This window comes from Anopheles gambiae, chromosome 3, assembly GCF_943734735.2.
Source record: "Anopheles gambiae chromosome 3, idAnoGambNW_F1_1, whole genome shotgun sequence".
Lineage (NCBI taxonomy): Eukaryota > Metazoa > Arthropoda > Insecta > Diptera > Culicidae > Anopheles > Anopheles gambiae.
This window is the reverse complement of record NC_064602.1, coordinates 28,290,609-28,311,520: the sequence shown is the minus strand read 5'-3', so window position 1 is coordinate 28,311,520 and position 20,912 is coordinate 28,290,609. Positions and strand designations below refer to the sequence as shown.

Below are 20,912 nucleotides of genomic sequence, written 5' to 3'. Positions count from 1 at the left end.
GGATTTCGGTGCCTATGCTAATAAAAAGAAAACGGCGTCTCCAAATAATGACATGCAGTATTTGATGTTTGCTTTACACGCTATTTGATAAAGAGATCGCCTCTCCTCTCACTACTACCGACACACTCGCATCGAACGAGTGTTAATTCAAACCCACTGTGCAGCTATTAGAACGACGAACGTTCGATTAGAAACGCTCGAACCGCTCATCACGACGGAGCCATGGCAACGAACCCCATCATCAAGCTGTACACGGCGAAACTAAGCCCACCGGGTCGTGCCGTAGAACTGACTGCCAAGCTGCTCGGCCTGTCCCTAGACATCATCCCAATCAATCTGCTCGCCGGTGATCATCGGACGGACGAGTTTCTGCGCCTTAACCCGCAGCACACAATCCCGGTGATTGACGATGGCGGTGTGATCGTGCGGGACAGTCACGCCATCATCATCTATCTGGTGCAGAAGTACGGGAAGGATGGTCAGACCCTCTATCCGGAAGATCCAATTGCTCGGGCCAAGGTAAACGCCGGACTGCACTTCGATTCGGGCGTACTGTTCTCTCGGCTGCGGTTCTATTTCGTAAGTTTTGTTTGTTTTTGGCATGCAAAAAGAACATGTTGTGTAATTATGGGGGTCGATGCTTTCCTCCAGGAACCGATACTGTACGAAGGATCGGCGGAAGTGCCGCAGGACAAAATCGACTATATGAAGAAAGGGTACGAGCTGCTGAACGACGCCCTGGTGGAGGATTACATTGCGGGAAGCTCACTTACGCTGGCCGATGTTAGCTGCATCGCAACGATTGCGACGATGGAGGAGTTCTTCCCGATGGATCGCTCCCGCTATCCGGCGCTGGTGGCGTGGATTGAACGGCTCAGTCGTACCCTGCCTGAGTACGACCAGCTCAACCAGGAAGGGGCGGTAGAGTTCGCAGAAATCTGTGAATCGCTGAGGCTTAAAAATGGGGCGTCGGTCGCTGCGAAGTAAAGCTACGATTCCAAGGGTTTTGACCACTTCACGGGGAATTGCTGTCCCATAGTGACTTAAGCCAAACGCGCACGCACACATGCACAAGCAAAAAGATTGGGAGTTTGTTTATGATTCTTGTCGGTTCCGCCCGGCCGCCCTGTTTTGCGGCTTTTCAATGTCACCAACACACATGCACGGAGGTATTCTATTGCTGCAGTATCTACGTTTATTTGGTAGCACATAAACCGAAAAAAAAATATAAAAAAAAACAAGCAGCGAATTAAATTGACATTTCTAAATAAAGTTCTCCTGAAATGTAAACAAACAGTTTGTACCTGTACTGAAAAGAATTCTGGAATGCTTTCATGCTCTTATCGGCGATTATCAACATACAAACACATACTTGTAAGGTAAGATTAAGCCCGAGAACGTTCAGTTTGGTGCTAGAATTCCTCCGCAACGGATACTAGAGCAGCTTAAGCAGCGCCATCTTCGTCCCTCACTTCACAGCGTAGAGTAAGTTCCACTGCCTACTGCGCTTCTAGTTGCCATCACCACCACCACCACCACTGTTCTTGCTACCAAGCGTCTGCATCAGCTCTCCGGCCGCTTTAAGCCCCCGTCCCATCACCTCCCCGTAATACGGCAACTTCGACAACCGGTCCATCCAGGCGAACGTTTTGGGGAACTCTTCCGCCGACGGTTTCAGCATCAGGTGCAGTGTGGCCACACTGCTCACGCAGCTCAGATCCGCAATGGTCAGCTGATCGCCGGCCACATACTCCGACTGCAGCATTCTCTCCAGCCGCTGCAGCCCTTCCAGCGCACGCTGCAGGTTCTCCTCCGGTATCGCACTCTTGCCCATCACGGTCAGATTGTCCGTGCAGAAGCGGAGCCGCGCGAACAGGATCGAACTCTCGAAGAAGAGGGCCGCATTGATGCGGGCCTGCTGCTCGTACTCGTCCGTGTAGAGGCCGGAGTCGGCACCGTAACGGCGCGCCAGATAGATCATGATGGCGTGGCTATCCCACAGCACGAACCCGTTATCGTCCAGCGTGGGGATCGTTTGGACGGGGTTTAGCTTCTTGAACTCGTCGCTCATATGCTGACCCTTGAAGACGTTCATCTCGCTGGACAAGGAAAAGAGTAAAAAGAAAACAGAAGGAAGCATTAGTTTTACGACACAAATGAAAGGGCGACCCCTCCTCTTCTGTGACTTACCGAACATCGACGTCAAGGTTCAACGCCTTCACGGTCAGCTCGACCGCACGGCCGGCGGGACTAATCGTGTGCGTGTATAGGACCGGCTTGCTCGACATCTCGAATGGAACTGAAAAGCGTCCCCCCACGAAAAAGTCAAACGGTCGAAGATGATCCGCTGCGTCCTCTTCTCTCTTTTGGCAGAGTTTCTACGAGGCCCTTTTGTCGGACTTTGACCTTGAGAGCATACTTTCGGAGAGCGAAACCGGTGTTTGTTCTCATTTTTGTGTGTGCTGGATTTCGGGGCCATTTGACGTAATCTTAATCGAAGGTGGAAATATCAAACCCCTTCCCAAACCCCACCTTAATGACGGTGTGGAACAAATCGATAACGTAGTGTGTGTCACGCCTAATTTGAGCCCAGTACTTCTGAACTGCTGACTCATTGCGAGTGCTATTTATGAAGAGCTAACATGCTGGACATAAATAAGTTATAGAATAGACCGACGGCATTGATAGACCGTGGTGGGGACACATAATAATTCTAAGTGCATCACGAGACGAGCTTTAATTGGATCAAGTTTCAACTAGATTTTTCACCCCACTTTTAACCGCAAATTCTTCTCCCAGGGAGGTCTCGTTTAGAGTTATGCTTCATGGATCTTTCGTAAATCGAAGTGAATCGAATCTTAAATCGATACTCCAAAGATTCATGAATTAATAAAGTTACAAGAATATCTAAAGATTCATGAATCATTAAATATTTATATTAATCTCAAAAACTCATTAATCTCTTTGAAAACATGAATCGCTAATGATTTGTGAATCCCTAGAGCTTCTAGAATATCTAAAGCGTCAACGTTTGAAGTATCCTACACGTGTGATCTTCGGACGGCTGGAGCCGCTCACAGGAAAAGAATTGTTCAGCCATAACGCAGAATTTGGGAATCGTTTCGATTCGATTGATAAGGAAGATTACTGCAATCAAAAGAAGGACAATATTCAGATAAAGATGCATAACGCATCCGATATTTATGAATTTCTAAACATTTAAGAGTCTTTAGATATCTGTGCATTTTTCAAGTTCCATGAATTTTAAGACATTAATGATTCATTAGATTTATGAACATTTAGAGATTCATGAATCTTTGAGCATTAATGAATCTTTAGAAGGTTTCAAGAAGAAGCAGAATTACAAGAAATAAAAAGAATAAATTTGGGATTCAAATTGGACGATTCACTTTTAAGACTTATTAGGATTCATTCATCTAAATCAGTGTTTCCCATCTCTAGTCTCATCTATTCCTTTCCAGAGTTTCATTTGACTGAAAGTCGCATCTTTCCGCGATTGAATTCAATCAGTGTAGCAACAGCATCCTCAACGAGATGACGACTTCTCCGGCCATGATTCTGTACTACGACGAGGTCAGTCCACCGGTTCGGGGCGTCCTGCTAGCGATTGCAGCACTCGGTGTGAAGGACCGCATCAAGCTCGAGTACATCGATCTCTTTAAGGGTGGCCATTTAAGTAGCGATTATCTTAAGGTAGTATAACCCCAAGCAACGACTAGCGAAAAGTTGGTCTAATTTAAGCTCTCTCTCTCCAATTTCCAGATTAATCCACTGCACACGGTCCCCGTCCTACGGCACGGTGAGTTAACGCTTACCGATAGTCACGCTATTTTAGCGTACCTGTGCGATACCTTTGCCCCACCAGGGCACACGCTAGCCCTGCCCGACGCACTGACGCGCGCCAAAGTTTTCAACATGCTGTGCTTCAACAACGGCTGTTTGTTTCAGCGCGATGCGGAAGTTATGGTATGTAGCGCGGCTTCTAGAAACCAATTCCCTTTCTTTGCCATTTAAAACCGTTCTCTTGTGTAGCGTAAAATCTTCAGCGGTGCCATTACCGACCCAACGCAGCATCTGAAACCGATCGAGGCAGCGATCGATGCGCTGGAGCAGTTTCTGCAGCGATCACGCTACACCGCGCACGATCAGCTTTCGGTGGCAGATTTCGCGATCGTCGCGACACTCAGCACGGTGGCCATTTTTGTGCCGCTCGCGGCGGATCGTTGGCCGCGGGTATGCGAGTGGTTCGCGGTGATGGAAGCGCTGCCATACTACAACGAACAGAATCGTGTTGGGTTGGACATGTTGCGCAAACATTTAGCGGGAAAGATTAAGCTGTAGAACACACTTCTCAAACGCTTCTATATTCATCGTAGGATTCGATTTCAGTGCACTTGTTTTTGATGTTTTATGTTCCCATTCTTCTTTATTGTGCTTGTATCGGTGCCTTGAGAATCTCTGTGGGTGAGAGTGTTGCCGATCTTCGCTTTCGCTGCGACATACACACTCGATACGTTCTGGATGTTTAATTTACAGTTTACACGACACATTCGCGGAAGCGGGAAGGAGTGTAATAATTTTGGGAGAATCTACGCTTCGCGAGGATCACACACCTGGCAGGCAAGTGTGTGAACTGTTATAAGTTATCAGAGTATCATTTGTTCCACGGAGTTTGCGTTGCTTCATACAGCGTTTGCTGCGCGTGTGGTCGTACCATCATCCCCTTTCTACAAAGATTTAAACTTTGTTAATGTTTTTTACGGCATGAGTAATATATTCACTTTAACAATAATGCGACAAATAGTGTCCGACACAATTATTCAACATTTATCAATTTCAACATGACGCACACATTTCATCTCGTTACCGCTTTTTTGCCGGCTGGATCCTTCCAATTGATACCGGATTTCTTCACAGTTCTACGCAATTTTTGCTGCTACATAGTTAATTTCGTGATCAAGATTTGTTATCTTCGATGTACTTGTGAGAAAAAAGGGAAAAATAATAAATGAAAAAAAAAAACAAATAATTTGTCTCCTACCACTTCTCTCTATCCATTCTGTGGCGTTAGATTTGTACGCATTTAACTTCCTTCCACGATGTCCACGTGATGCATGAAATCTTCGTGTTTCTTCTCCTAAGCCTCCCACCAGCCAAACGCGAACATCGTTCGGGCGCTTGGAAACAGGTTTAGTACATTAGTAGTATTTACAAGCGGAAATTCTACTCCTTCGCTGTTAATTCATTCCTCTTTCTCTGATGTCAAAGACAGCTTGCGGTTTGCAGCTTTTTGTTTTTGTCTAAATTCATTACGTTATGTTCATGCTAATTCCTTCTAAGAGTCGCTCTATTAAAGTTGTTTCAACACTGCGTAAATATATGTATAGATATATACTATAGCCCTACTCTGTCTGTTTAACACATCATTCTAACACGCCGGCCATCTCTCTTCCAAGAAGCAGGTAATGGCTTGAAAAATAGACACTAAAAATAACAAAAAATACACAAAAAAACGGTACAAACGAACGAAAATAAAGCTAACCTTTAACACATCTGGGGAGGAGGTACAGATATGATTTACTAATGGAATTGATGTTTTGTTGCGTTTCGCGTAATTCTCATAATTATTCCTGTTTTAGTGAGAGAGTTTTTTTTTAAATCATTTGTTCTCCTATCTCACTGTCTAAAACACGCGGGCGCGTTTGGTAGCGTGTGTGTGTGATGTACGATTTGTCGTTTTTTTTGTAAATAAAGTCCACTAAAGAGATCCCTCTCTCTCTCTATCTCTCTCCTCTCGTTCCCTGTGACCTACACACTAAACGTAATTGGAATCGCGGCAGCGCGTCAAAGCGATAAAACTGTTTTGGTAATACAGAGCCGGGTTGCAGAGCGGACACCCCCGCGTGTGGGACACTTCTTCACCCGTGCTATTTCTCCACCAGCGATCGCTGCAGCACCGCCTCCAGGTCGGCATCGAACGTTTCGCCCTTGGAGTAGTCGGCATTGAACCGCTCTAGCACCTTGGGCGGATCGGCACTACCATCCGGTCGCTTCAAGCTACCGGTCGTCGACGGTCCACCGTTTGGTTTGAAACTCTTTGCCGCCGGCGGTGGTAACGTAGCGCCGAAGGCAGCACCGTACCGAGCCCCATTCGAACTGCTGCTGTTGATGGTGGACGATGCACCGGTGCCAAATGCACTGAACGCATCGTCAAACTTCGCATCGAACTCGTTGTTGCTGCCGCTGCTCGTGGTGAGATTGTTGTTCAGCACGTTCGCGGCGTCCATCTTGGAGAACTCGTCCTCGAACGATTTCAGCATCATCAGCGCCGTCGTCCCGGTGGACGACGCGCCAGTGGGTGGTACCGTCGTGGGCGAAGTGGTGCTGCTGCCTGTCGTCGCACGGAATGCATCGAACAGACTGTCGTCACCGGTCGGTTTGGCCAGCGCATCGCCACCATCGCCATTGCCGAACGCGCCGAACAGCGAGGCGGCACCGTCCGTTTGGTTGGTGTTTTTGGAGAAATTATCATTAAATGCATCGAACGGATCGGACGTGAACAGGGACTTGGTTGTCGTGCCGATTGGCGATAGAGTATTGTTGTTGTTGTTGAGCCGGCTGGTGGTGTTGTTGAGTTTATTGTTATTTAGCACGGGCGTATTTGCACCGTCCCCGGAAATGCGCACACCCTTGAACAGTTCGTCCAGCTCTTCCACGGAAGCGGTGTTGGTAGAGTGGCCGAAGTTGGCGTCGAAAGCGCTCAACACATTGTTGTTGTTCTTCGTTGTCGATGCGAATGGATCTGTGGTGCAGAGGCAGTAAAATGCAAAAATAGGTTAATTTTATCTCAGAAAGGCCACAGAGACACCATCGAAAAAATACGAACCATTCACTTGCTTATCATCGTCCTCCGTGTCGGCGAATGGATCCTCGATGTTGAACGGATCCTCGTACCGGTAGTCCTTGAACGGATCGTCCGCAAAATCGGCTACCGGAACCGGTGTCGGCGCTGCGGACGACGATGCAAACTGAGCGACGGGTGTAACGACGACCGACCGAACCACCGATGCTGCTGCCGGTGTTGGTGGTGTGGCCGCCTCAATGGTGATGGTAGCAGTAGGTGTCACCGGCGCTGCTGCCCCCATCGCTGGTAGCATACTGCCGAGTGTCGCCGCATTGGAGCTGGAGCCCGTCAGCGAACGATTGCTACCGAATGCGGTCCCGCTTGAGGCGAACGAAGACGGTGACGCTTGTTGCAGTGTTTGGGAGGTAACGGGTTTGAGATTCTGCTCGACGACAACACCACCATGTTACCAACAAGCCCCCGGTGCGCACACAACACGCGGCAAAACAACAACAGAGGTGTAATACAGTGGTTGTGTGTGTGTTGTGTGTCGATTTCGTGTGTGTACATTATTGAACAAAGATGAAGATGTGTTTGGAAGAGAGTGATACAAAAAGAAAGAAAAAAGAAAAAGAAGGAAAATAAATTAGAAAAATGCAAAAAAATGAACAAAAAAATTAAAAGAACACAATGATACAAACGATAACAAAACAATACAATAATAAATGGTTAGAGATTGAAACATGTAAACAAAAAGATGATAAACGATAAAGCGAAAAAAACCAGTTTAGTTTTGGCACGAACTAATACAGCGTGGAACACACCGATAACCGATTCAGAATTAGCAAAGGAAGCTTAAAACGATCGAATTAAAAGTGGCGAAAAAGTGGAAAAGAAAGACCGGTAGGTGTGGTGTAGTAGGTGGCCATAATTAGCTTAAGATAGTAGAGAGAAGTATTTTTTCATTAATTTACAGCAGAACTAAGACCACCGTCGTCGTCGTCGTCGGCGTCGCCCGTTTTGTCCGCAATACAGGTCTGGTTTGGGTGGGCCACTATGTAGAGATAACAACGATTTGTGTTGTGGTGTAGATAGAGCATATTCGGGTTAGTAGTGGGAGTATAGCTAGTAGCACGTGATTGATTATCGGAGCTGGGGGGTAGGTAGGGCTGAGTATTAGAGAAGCTTTTCTGATAGCACACCGTGCCTTTCGCCGGTTAACAGGTTGTTCTCGCAAGTGAAAATGTAATTTATATGCGCTAAAATGCGTTCGGATATGTTTAGCTTTTATAGACACGGCACTGCGCTGCGTATTATTACTGAATTATCCTCGCCACCGTACGCGAGCCATTAGTAGCCTTAACGTCCAATTGCACGCGATATCCATCATGCAAAAGTGGCGCGCGCGAGCCACATTACCACTAAAAATAGAAACGGTGCCAAAAACGATAACGTAGGAGAAATAGAGATAGAGAGAGAGTGTCGTGTTAGTACGAGGCTTTTGCTTTGCTTGTTTTGTTATCGGTATGTATATATATATTTTTGTTTTTTCTTTTTCGCCTTCGCTCCTAGATAAGTAGGGTGTGTCCTAAGAAGAGAGCATGAAACACGCTTCTTCAACTGCTAAACGGTTAAACTTCCGGCTTTAGTTGATGATTTAGATGATGTGTATATGAATTGTTCTTTCGATGTTTTTAACGACGATGCGTTTGAAATGGATTGTGTGATTGTGTGTGCTTATTACGCTACAGTAATAATGGGAGGGACATTTAACATGTTGCACATGTTACACACTCACACCAACTCACATTTTGCTAAATTTAAGCGTTGCAGAATCAACTAAAGTAAAATAATCTCTCAAACCAACTATAAATACACATTTCTGTTATGTTTACCGGGTTTTCCAAGGGTTCTCATAGTTGTGGGACACTTCCTCGACTTTTTCTTATAGCAAATGAACTTTAAATGATGGAAATTGGACTCATGCACCCTTTTTAGACAGGCTCCTTGAAAATTCCTATTGGATTTATCCAATTTAGGCTGCTACAGATTCCAATTCCCATTACATTAAGTTCATTTCAAGTAAGAAGAAGTCAATAAACTGTCCCACAGCTATACAGGGTTTCCCACGATTTATTGGTCAGTTCCCATTATTTTTTGGTGCGTTCCCACGATTTTTTGATCGTATCCCATAGATTTTTGGTTCGTTCCCATAATTTATTGGTATTTTCCCATTGGATATCAAAACAATTGGACCAAAAAATCGTGGGAACGCACCAAAACAATATGGGAACCCACCAAAAATTGATGAGAACCAACCAATAAATCGTGGGAACCCCGGAAGTATTCCTGGGAAACCCTGTAACTGTTCTGGGGGGAATGAAAATCCTTGCAAAGTTCCAAGAATTTTATATTTACAACAGAGTGTTTGTGTGTGTGTAAGTAACCCTCTGTAAGAAGTGTAATTTAACGACAAAAGCAATCATGGTTCAATCAGTAATTTCGTTTTTTGTGAGAAAATTATGTTAATTTTGTTAATTGTTCTAAATTTCGGGTTAATTCGATTCAATTTTGCACCAAACTCGGGGCTTTATTGTTATGTTTTATGGACATTATTGTGTAACGATATAATTTGTTTGCTTTTATTTGCGATAGTCCAACAAAAAAAAACACAATTGCAGCACAATCAATCAATGCAGCACAAAACGCTGTTGCGAATAAATAGGTTTCTCTAATTTAGTTATCTCTTTCATTAATGGAGTGTTGTGATTACTTTTGCAGCATTACAGCATTCTCTTTTGCCCACAAATGCTTAAGTACTGATGGCTAACTGAAACAACATTCGTTTACCCTAATTGAGAGTTAGATGAAGATCATTAAAGGTGCACAAACATTCAACGCCTTACATATGCAGCGCGCCAGCATGCAGCCTTCTACTACACGTGGGTGCGAATATCAAATAAATTTGCTACGTTTTGATCAACTCTTTAACACAGAGGAGTTGCTTCTTTTTCTACCGTGAAAACAAATAAACAGCGCAATGTGCAGAGTTGGATGAGTTGGAATGAGAATCTTGTTTCTTCACTACACTTTAACGAATAATTAGCGCGACTTTTAATTAACCTGATTACCGGTGACGCGGTGTTACACACTTCGAATTGCATCTTCACCAACTAACAGCTTTGAAAACTTAGAAGAAGCATAAACCAAACAGCAAATCCATTGCATTTAAAACACGTGGTAACAGTACACGTGTAGAACAAAACACAGAAAATAAAATGACCAAACGAGATCAACTACTTCGTTTGCGTTTTGCAACCGAAGCTCAAAGACGGGGAAACGGAAAGGGTTTGAACACGGAAAGCGCCATCCGAAGGCGTCTGCGCTAAGCTACAACACAGCTAATATTATGCGAAGAGAGAAACGCTGGCTTTTAAACGGTACATTTAATCCCATATCCGTTTGGTAAATATAATATGGCTTGCGTATGTATTATCTGTATATGTATATATCTATGCATAACTCTCTCTCGTCGGTTAGTTTTTGTTCATTCATTTCTACACGAACTCGGATCCCCCGCACACGCTTAGGGGCGGTTTTCTCCTCTCCCTATCAATGGTCATTTTTTCCTTCGATCCAATATCTTATCGTTTTGATTAAAGAGTTTAACAAGAAACAGGAAAACAATATGAATAGAATATACACACACCCGTCCTCGTACTCCTTTCGAACACAGGGCGCTACGTTTTTTGTTGTTGATAGTTTAGTGATTAAGCTTCATAGAATTCAGTACTATTACTCGTTAGACATCTCCACCGTGCGTGCGTGTGTGTGCGTGTTGTTTGATGGGGTTGTTAATATTTCAAAGATGATGGTAATTGAGTTATTTCGAACCAATTCGACAACGGAACGTTGCGCGAAATATGATTGAGTATGCGCCCGGATAAACCCCTCTTTCTCACATCTAACACGATGCAGTAAACAGTGCAGACACACACACACACACACACACACGATCGAGAGATGTAGATTAACAGATACGTTCAACTCAAAATATAGAGAGCATCTTATACTTTTTGTGTTTGTGTTGTTGCACTCGCAGCGTGCCGCTCAGCAATTGATAGTGAAGAACACTGTTGCACTATTGCATCACCTAAATCGACTATAATTTACGCTTTCAATGGCTATTTCACTATGATTTCGAGTGTTTTGCAGTGGGTTGCTGTGCATTTTGGAGATGGAGCGCGCGCGCTCGTGTGCAAACGTGTGGTGCATTCAAGTATTAGCTCGATACACACACATGCGCGCGACCCAAGGGGGAGTACTACTACGAGTTTCGCTTTCTTTGCCTCCGCCCATCAGTAGTTGCTTTCGCGGTTAATTGTTAGTCTCTATTAGTATTACTATTACTCGGATGATATTCACTGAAATGCGCGCGATGAAACGATAGAAGTGCAAAAGAAGAAGAAAGAGAATGGTTAGATATTATAAAAGGGGAGGGCAGCCCAGCCTGAGCGTTTGTGTGTCGTATGTGCCAGCAGCCAGAGCAAGCAAGCGTTTTGATTGCTTCATAGAATTCAGTACTATTACTCGTTAGACATCTCCACCGTGCGTGCGTGTGTGTGCGTGTTGTTTGATGGGGTTGTTAATATTTCAAAGATGATGGTAATTGAGTTATTTCGAACCAATTCGACAACGGAACGTTGCGCGAAATATGATTGAGTATGCGCCCGGATAAACCCCTCTTTCTCACATCTAACACGATGCAGTAAACAGTGCAGACACACACACACACACACACACACGATCGAGAGATGTAGATTAACAGATACGTTCAACTCAAAATATAGAGAGCATCTTATACTTTTTGTGTTTGTGTTGTTGCACTCGCAGCGTGCCGCTCAGCAATTGATAGTGAAGAACACTGTTGCACTATTGCATCACCTAAATCGACTATAATTTACGCTTTCAATGGCTATTTCACTATGATTTCGAGTGTTTTGCAGTGGGTTGCTGTGCATTTTGGAGATGGAGCGCGCGCGCTCGTGTGCAAACGTGTGGTGCATTCAAGTATTAGCTCGATACACACACATGCGCGCGACCCAAGGGGGAGTACTACTACGAGTTTCGCTTTCTTTGCCTCCGCCCATCAGTAGTTGCTTTCGCGGTTAATTGTTAGTCTCTATTAGTATTACTATTACTCGGATGATATTCACTGAAATGCGCGCGATGAAACGATAGAAGTGCAAAAGAAGAAGAAAGAGAATGGTTAGATATTATAAAAGGGGAGGGCAGCCCAGCCTGAGCGTTTGTGTGTCGTATGTGCCAGCAGCCAGAGCAAGCAAGCGTTTTGATTGTAATGAAATTTGAAAGAGTGCTAAATATGCTCCAAACTACCTAATATGTTGATACCCACTAAAAAGTAATAAAAAAAAGAAAACAGGTGCATAATACAAATTTAACGACCATTAGAAACTATACAAAAGAATACACCTACCAAATGCATTCAATGAAATAATTTAAAACTAAAGCATAAAAACACAACAACCAAAGTAAATATAATCGGCGGTACGATAGTTTATTAGTTTGATTAGATATTGTATATCACTACGCACTAGCTTAAAGGCTATTAAAAACAAACAACATGCAGTTAAATACAAAATAAATGTAACCTGCTGTGATTACAAAGATAGTATTAGTAGAAAATTAGCAAGAGAAGTGAAAACAACTACGAAAACTGAAGGAAAATACTGCTGTATAAAATACAACAAACATGCCACTATTAACATACAAGTGCAAAGATGAAAGGAAAATGAATGACAAAGAAACCGTCTCATGACAGTAAGATCGCGTGTGCCGAGAGTGTACACTCAGGGGGTGATGCATTGTAGAAAGGAGTAAAGGTATGCAGCGAGGAGATGGAAAAACAAAACCAAACAACGAGCAGAAGAGAGAAGAGAAAAACGATAGAGCGGCAGGGCATCAACAAAACACGAATGATGATGGGAAATTCCGGAAAAACACAGAGAAAAGAGAGAGGATCACGGATCGATCATCCTCTCCACTCTCGTCATGTCCATCTAGGGTTCGTGCCAAAACGATAGATAATCTGGTTGTTGATAACTACCTTATTGTCGAAGTCGGCAAAGTTGGCAAAGCTGCCGCCGCCGCTACTGTCACCGAATGCATCCGACGCCGGTGGTGCAGGTTTGGTAGGCGTAGGGCCCTGCCGTTGCGCAAATAGTGGGAGTGAGAGATATAGAGGAGGACGTTGCGCGTACAGTGGAAATTACGTAGAAGGTTGGTTTTGTCAGTAAGTGTTTACAGTTGGTTAGAGAAGAAAAGAATAAAAAAAGAATTACAGTTAAGAGAAAGAAAGAGAAAGATAGTTAATCTACTGTGCTACTGACAGTTAGTAAACGGGGTTTCCAATCTCTTCTAAGTTCTACCATCGTCCAGAGAACGGACGCTACAGTGACATGGTAGGGAAGGATTAACAGCCCCCCAGGGGGCTTAGCGGTGACTTACCTGCATTGGTCGTGGTGGAGCGGGACGCGGTGGTGGTTGCTTTGCCTTCTTCGGCGGCAGTGCCGGGCTGGGCGATTCCGGACGTGGCGGGGCAACGGATTTGCTGGGACTAGGCGACAGTGCTTGACCGGCAGTGGTCGGCGCATGTAGTATGGCAAACGGATCGCATCCGAACTCATCTTTGGCGGGCTAAAAAAAATAATAATAAAGGTTAGTGTTGAGAAATAGTGAGCCTACGTGGCCCAACATTCGTCATAATTGTTTTACCTCTGCTGCTACACTGCCGCTACCTTTCCGGTCACCGAACGGATCGGCGGCAGCGCCCGATCCGAACGGATCCGCCGCTCCCCCACCGATGGCGTGCGACGGCGCTTTCGCCCCAAACGCACCGAACCCGTCTTCCCCAAACCCGCCCGTCGCCGCAGTACCGCCGTGAAATCCGCCGTTCGACCCGACGTCGAACTGGGTGGCGAAACCGTTCGACGACTTGAAATCGTCACCGAAGCCCGTCTCGGCCGGCTCGCCCGCACCGAACCCGTTCGATCGGTTGTCGCCGAACGGGTCGCGCTTGTTCGCGTTCTCGACCTCCTTCTCCTCCAGCGCCTGCTTGGCTTCGCGGAACTCGGGCTCGATCTTGAGCGAGTAGTCGGACACCAGGATCGGGTCGTTCGACTCGATCGCCGACCGGAACATCGACAGCGCGTCCGTCATCTGACGCTGATACTCCTGTATTTGAGTAACCATGGCCTTCACCTGGCTGATCTCCAGCTGCGTGTCCTGCAGCTGGGACGTCAGCCGGTCGACCTCTTTGGTGCTGGTGTTGTACTCCTTCTCGAGCGACTGCTCCTCGTCCCGCAGCTTCTGCAGCTCGGAGCGGCGCGAGTCCAGCTCACCCTCCTGCTCCTTGAGCGTTGCCTCCTGCTTCTGGCACTGTTCGCGAATTTTGGTCACCTGATATGTGCAGCCAAACGATTGCCGATAATGTAAAGAAAACGAACACGCAGCAAGAGAGAAAGAGTAGAGTTTGATTAGTAAAAGTAGAACAACGCTTTGGGGAACAATAAACACATAACACAGATAGCATTTATTGAAGGACAAGTAAGGGAATGTGGGGATGATGTTGGAAAAGGGAAGAAGGAGATGGGGATCCCGTTTAACAACTGTCCGGTCAAGGGTCATGAGTCCTTCAAATAATTCATTTCAATCATAATTCTAAACTACTTATACGTTATTTTCTACCGAACGTTTAGATAAATTATTCACAACAAAGAAAATGTGTGCTTGTATGTAAGATTTGTTTTCATATGGAATTAAATCTGTGTTTTATTACAAGGATTTTTTGTAAACAAAAAATTTACTACAAAAATAATAAATAGCGAACAAAAAGTTCCAATTACATAAAAAAACAGTAAAAAGCGTAGTAAAAAACATAAAAGTGATATGGAGAAACAAATAAATGATATTGAGCCACATTGACCGGACCCGGTGGAAACGGATGAAACGTAGTAACGTAAAATGATCTAGGAAAACAAGGTAAAACCAATAACCAAAAGGCACATAAAAATGGATAACAAAACAAAACATGACAACGACATGGAGACGACAATGAACAAAGGAAACGGCACTGAATATGAAATGAATTAAATTAAATCGAAACAGTGAAAGGAAAATGAAACAACAAAACGCAAGCGGATAATAAAATGGGACGAATAGAAGAAAAATCATAAAAAAATAAACGAACCTGTTGACGAGCTTCGTCAATGCTGCACGCTACCTCTAGCAAGGCTTGATCTACATCTACTTGCTACAGTAGTGACAATGTGGCACACCATTCGAGAGTTTTTTTTTGTTTTGTTTTTTTATCAGGTAGAGTGTGTAGGAGATACACAAGCACAAATCAAACCAAACACAAGTAGTAGTTTTTATTGTTTTTTTTTTGTTTTATAGAAACCCGAAACAAACACGCAAAAAAGATACGAGCAGAGAAGTTAGCAAGAATAAAAGGTGTAGAAATCATCAAAAGTTGCATTAATAATTCACTTAAGAACGTAAATGTTTAGTTTGCCCGGTTATAAGAGCATTGTTAGTAGAAGTAAATCGATCCATACCAACGTGAACCATGCGTACCTTATTTAATTATGTCATTTTTTTACCATTAGTCACTAAGGGCTCTAAGGATAAAACGATGTTGCACACACATGTACACAGTATTATTATGAACATTTTACAAAACACGGAAATGGTAAGTAACATATAATGAAATATAATTTAGTGTCAGTTGTTAATCGTTTGTTAAGACGATGCATGTTTTAACGATATCCCGAAGACATTTGATTCATGCGAGCATTTGATTTCGCATTACATATACATTTATCGTTTTGACAATATACAATATTGCGAATAATTCAAAATACATAAAATATCACAACGCTTCTTTTCGCGATGAGCTTAATCGTGCGCTTAGCATTGTGATTGGCGCAAAGAAATTGCCCAGCAGCCGAATTCGAACATCGTTGGGCGACAATGAGATCTGTAACATTGCAATAAACTCAACACACTAAACTACACCACGGTCTTCTTGCAGGAAGAGTGGCACGGAGCGCTGATAAGATAAATTTAAACAATTGCCTCTCGCACCGAGGGCAACAAACTGTTGTTGGCATAATTAAAAAAGATCTGCCATACTTTATAACAGACAAGGTCGAGATCATGATGATGCACAAACCGAGAGATAAGGGTTTTGGCGCCGAAAAATGCAAATTCAACGTCATGCGCTGAAAGATGCACGATTACATTTAAGGAAGCAATTACATGACTACATGCACATTCAAAATAACTCAGTCTTAATCTAAAATGGGTTAAAATTTGCAAACAATATAAACAAGTGTTAGGATTGGATATTGATGGAATCGAAAAGCGATTCAATTACCTGTTTATTCTGCGAGTACAACCAATGTTAGACAATTTTAATATTTTATATACAGCAAGTTAGGGCAAAAGCACCAAAATAACAATAAACTATCAAAGGGATGCATGTTACTTTTTAGTAGGAAGAAGCAAAAAAAAAAAAACAACAAGAAAATACCACTGACCAGAGTTGGGGGACCCAGTTATTGTGTTAGGAGAGGGACAGCAGTGTGGGTCCACCTTCCTCGGGGTGGGGAGTGGTTAGACAGGTGTGCAGCAGCACGGCATAATCTAAATCCGCACTTACCTGATTCTTAAGATCATCCAGTCGCTTCTGTGCTTCACCTTTTTGGTTTTCCAGCTGCTTCAACGTGGCCGTAAGTGTGTCCAGTTCACTCTGTTGATAGAAACCAGTAAATAGATTAGCAAAATTTAGATTTAAAAAGTGTTTAATGCAGCACCGCATACCTGGAGACTACGCAGTTCACCGCCCTTGATTCGCACATCCGCCTCCTTCTGGGCAACTTCCTGTTCCAGCAGGCGGCGCTCCTTCGCAAGCTCGTCAATTTCTTTGGATATCATTTCCAGCTCCGGATTGCTGTACGTTGGCTGTGGTGGTTCCTGGGGGGCGGAGCGGAGGACGTTTGTTAAAATAAGTAAAAATGTAAAACTCCAAAATTAACCCTCCAAACTAGTGGTGTGCTCTCTGGAGCGCAGCCACGACTACGATCCGACTCAAGCTATTGCAAGTCCGATTCCGGGTCCGGCAAAATTGGAACCACTAGTTCCGAACGGAGTCGAAGTCGCAGTCGGAGTCGTCCTAAGTCGTTTGGAGTTGGTCAGAGTCGGAGTTGGAGGTGAAATGCCTGACAACAAAACATTGCACTGGCCGTCTCCGCTCGACTCCAGACGACTCCAATTCTGTACGACTACAAACGACTTAGGATGACTCCAGATGACTTCAGAAGACTTCAGAAGATTTCAAATGACTTCAGAAGACTTCGGATGACTTCAGAAGACTTCAGATAACTTCAGAAGACTTCAGATAACTGCAGAAGACTTCAGATGACTTCAGAAGACTTCAGAAGACTTCAGAAGACTTCAGAAGACTTCAGAAGACTTCAGAAGACTTCAGAAGATTTCAGAAGACTTCAAATGACTTCAAATGACTTCAGATAACTTCAGAAGGCTTTATATGACTTCAGAAGACTTCAGATGACTTCAGATGACTTCAGAAGACTTCAGATGACTTCAGAAAACTTCAGAAGACTTCAGATGACTTCAGATGACTTCAGGAGACTTCAGATGATTCCGGATGACTCCGGACGACTCCAGACGACTCCAGATGACTCCGGACAACACTGGATGGCTTAAACTCCGGATAACTCCGGGCGGTTCCGGACAACTCCAGAGGTTTCCAAACGGACAATGCTGGACGGATCTACCTTCCGGAGTCGGTTCCAGAATTGTCGGAGTCGATTCGGAGCCGACTCCAGAACTTTGCCAACTTTACACATCACTACTCCAAATCCGCCATTCTCACCTGCGCCTGGATGAGCGAGCTCTTGCGCAAGCTGGGCGGTACCATGTTCGGGGCGAGCGCCTGCGGCGGATCGATACCCTTCTTGGCCCGGTCCACGAACCACATTGCGAGACAGAACTCTTCCAGCTTCAGCTTGCCCGACTGGTTCGTGTCGCACAGGGCCCAGATGTGGGCGAGCTTGTTCTGCGCCACGCCCGACTGCAGAAACACGTCCTTAATCTCCAGCCCCGACACGAGCCCGTCCCGGTCGGTGTCGCTCTTGTTGAATATCTCCTCGTACTTGCAGCGCTCGAGCGGCGACACCACCCAGCTGGTCACCTCGATCGGTGGTGCCGGCGCGGACACGAGCGGCACCCCTCCCAGTCCCATCGGTACGGGCGGAATGACGGGCGCGGTCATGGGCGGCGGTCGGGCCAGTGCAGCCGGCAGCGGCGGCACCACCGGCGGCGGCGCAATGTCGCTCGGGAAGTTAGCGACGAAGCCACCGGCACCGTCGGCCGCACCTCCGCCGAACGCGTCAAACCCGCCGCCGTTCTGGGGCGGCTGGGGAGCATAGTTACGCTGCAGCTGGGGCGGCAGCATGGCCGGAATGGCACGCTTGTCGAGCGCTTCGTACACGAGATGCATCGCCACACAGAACTCGTGCTTGTCCAGGCTGCCGTCGCGATCCTGGTCGGCCAGATCCCAGATGCGGCCCAGCGTCTCCACCGGCAGCTTCGAGTTCATCAGCGTCATGCGGACCTTCGCGCCGGGCAGCAGCCCGTTCATTGGGCCGAGCGAATCGAACAGCTGCTCGTACTGTTGCCGCTTTTCCGGCTTCATCGACCAGTCTGTGCTTTCGACCGGGAGCAGCTTCACCTGTGCCGGTACTTTTGGTAGATCGCCCTGCACAAAGGGAACGGAGGGAAGAAATGATTTTTTTTAAATTGTTTTTAAATAAAATGTAACATAAAGCAATTATTACTTACCACCTTCGGTGGCTTCGACAGGACATTGTAGATGTTTTTGAGATTGATCTCGGAACCTTCCTGTGCCAGCCCGATCAGCTTGAGCGAGACGAAAAATCCCTCCTTTGTGAGGAAGCCCTTACCGTTCGGGTCGGACAGGTCCCAGATCCGGCTGAGGACGACATCACTGAGGCCGGACTTTTTGAGGAATTTCGCCGCATCCAGTGCACCGATTTCGTTCGCCTCCTTTGGATCGAGCTGTATATGGGGCGATGAAAGGATAGAAATAATCATCTTTTGTTAAAAGCATTCGTATGTATTGGTTGCCCGCGAGTTGCGTTTTTTTTTTGTGTTATGCAATAGGTGCAACCATTATTTTTGCCAGTAAATGTAGTAAAATTACATCATGAAAAAAAAAATCATACTTCGCTCCAAACTAACACATAAAATCAACCATCTCTTCGTGTAAGGTTTCTAAACCCGATAAGAAAGGTATTACGGCCTGCCAGGCAGCGTATTTCGCACGCTCCGAATCCATTTATCGATTTTCCCCGCCTGGCAGTAGTACCACATTAGCTTTGTTTTGGAGCAGCACTGTGAAGGTAGGTCAAACGGGTCTACAACACTCCGTCGGTACACAGAACGTGATTAGTTCCGATTTACTACCATTACTCATTTTACCAATGTGATTATGACTGTTGGCTGCGTAAAATGGAGTTGATAAACACTCCTGTGCTATCAGCAAACTGTATCGTCGTTGCTGGACACTGTCCACTTCCGCCTCAGTGTCTCATCAACGGGATTTCCTGATTTGGCACAGGTGTATCGACCGGAATGACCGAACACTCGCAATAGAGTAGGCCTTGACGATGATGATGATGATGTTGTAGTTGAGTTTCCTTCAACTCACCTGTTTATAGTAAGCCTCGTATATCAGGATGTGGTCTCCTGCGATCTGTAGATGACGTGGGTTGATGAAGGTGGAAGAAAAGAACAGAACCGTACACACGTATTAGGTATGATATAAATCACAAATTTCTAGTGGCATTTGAAATCACAATCATGATCGTCGTTGACGGAATGACGTTTTTCCCTATTCTGAGAATCTTTTCTTTTAATCTTAGTTATATATCGATTAGTGTTTCTCCTTGGGAGTTTGAGAGTGGAAGTATTCCATGGCACGAAGCAGCGCCTTCGTGCAGCTCGATACACCACCAACACACAACGTTTCTTCACACTGATAAGCACAGCACAAAAAGGGCGTTGTAAGTGGGCAGGGAATTCTTGTCGTGTAATAAAACTGGTGTTCGCAAACCATACACTCACAGCACACTTTGGGCCACTTGTCTTCACTGAATTCTACTGGGATGAGTTCCACAAAATCAAAACCCTATTTAGGGGGGAAATCTTCCTTCCACCGTTTGCACAGGAATAGCACAACACACACAGAGTTCACACAGGGATGACGCTTCCAGCGGAATTCCCTCGAAACACACACTTACCTTTACAATGTCGGGCATTGTGTGGCGGATCGTTTTACTACTGCGAGGCGGCGCTGTGTACTGCGAAAAGTGTGCAATCGGAATCGATCCGTCCTCGGTGGGCTTGGTGTGGTGGTATTGTTTTTTTCTTCTCCGCGGTTGCCTGCCCGCTACTGCTGCTGCTGCCTGCTGCCGTTGGTGGTGTGCGCTGCTGTCTTCCTCCGCTGGCCGACCAGTGTGTGTGCGTGTGCATCAAATCTGAGCAGAGCGACACGAGACGGGATGATGCACACGAAAGAAACAATACACACGGCGACGGGGGAACCACCAGCAGACAAGGAAGATAATGATGATGGCTCGCCCAAACACACGGTTATCACTTGCAAACGGCGGGGTGCGAGTTTTCCCTTTCCTATTTGTTTGCTGACACTACACTTTGCGCTTGCCTAATTTCAGGACGAACACGACAAGTGCGCGTATGTGTGGGTGTGTTTCTTGCTTAAACTTTACGCAGTTTTTCCTACGCTGCTCTGTACGCTGCGCTGTGCTACTCCCGTTTGCCTCGTTTGACAGCCAGCGAGCTTTCCGTCTCGCAAATTGCTGTTCCTCTCGCTCTGTGCGCGTGTGTGTGTGTCTGCGGA

The 20,912-nt window shown here is 45.4% G+C and overlaps 3 protein-coding genes across 8 annotated transcripts; 1 reads left to right on the top strand and 2 right to left on the bottom strand.

Annotated features, from left to right (window-relative positions):
• Positions 1–87: 87 nt before the first annotated feature.
• LOC1280151 (uncharacterized) lies at positions 88–5,047 on the top strand. The gene is made up of 5 exons (XM_319963.3): positions 88–579; positions 652–983; positions 3,498–3,714; positions 3,784–3,987; positions 4,054–5,047. Exons 1-5 carry the CDS (start codon positions 223–225, stop codon positions 4,360–4,362), a joined length of 1,419 nt encoding a protein of 472 aa, XP_319963.2. The 5' UTR covers positions 88–222; the 3' UTR covers positions 4,363–5,047.
• Positions 1,173–2,437, bottom strand: LOC1280152 (glutathione S-transferase 1). Its single transcript, XM_001238233.2, has 2 exons — positions 2,191–2,437; positions 1,173–2,099 (listed from the first exon to the last, which is right to left on the bottom strand). The coding sequence occupies exons 1-2, from the start codon at positions 2,286–2,288 to the stop codon at positions 1,511–1,513; spliced, it is 687 nt and encodes a 228-aa protein (XP_001238234.2). The 5' UTR covers positions 2,289–2,437; the 3' UTR covers positions 1,173–1,510.
• Positions 4,419–20,898, bottom strand: LOC1280150 (epidermal growth factor receptor substrate 15-like 1). Of its 6 annotated transcripts, XM_061657561.1 has the most exons (12): positions 20,293–20,898; positions 19,701–19,745; positions 18,812–19,048; positions 17,844–18,728; positions 16,769–16,921; positions 16,608–16,697; positions 15,135–15,197; positions 13,661–14,344; positions 13,394–13,582; positions 12,993–13,091; positions 6,908–7,307; positions 4,419–6,823 (listed from the first exon to the last, which is right to left on the bottom strand). In XM_061657561.1, the coding sequence occupies exons 1-12, from the start codon at positions 20,308–20,310 to the stop codon at positions 5,949–5,951; spliced, it is 3,738 nt and encodes a 1,245-aa protein (XP_061513545.1). In that variant the 5' UTR covers positions 20,311–20,898; the 3' UTR covers positions 4,419–5,948. The 6 variants fall into 6 exon arrangements, with proteins under 6 accessions (XP_061513545.1, XP_061513546.1, XP_061513547.1 ...); XM_061657562.1 differs by lacking the exon at positions 15,135–15,197; XM_061657563.1 differs by lacking the exon at positions 12,993–13,091 and having other exon boundaries at positions 20,293–20,862.
• Between the last annotated feature and the right edge of the window lie 14 nt (positions 20,899–20,912).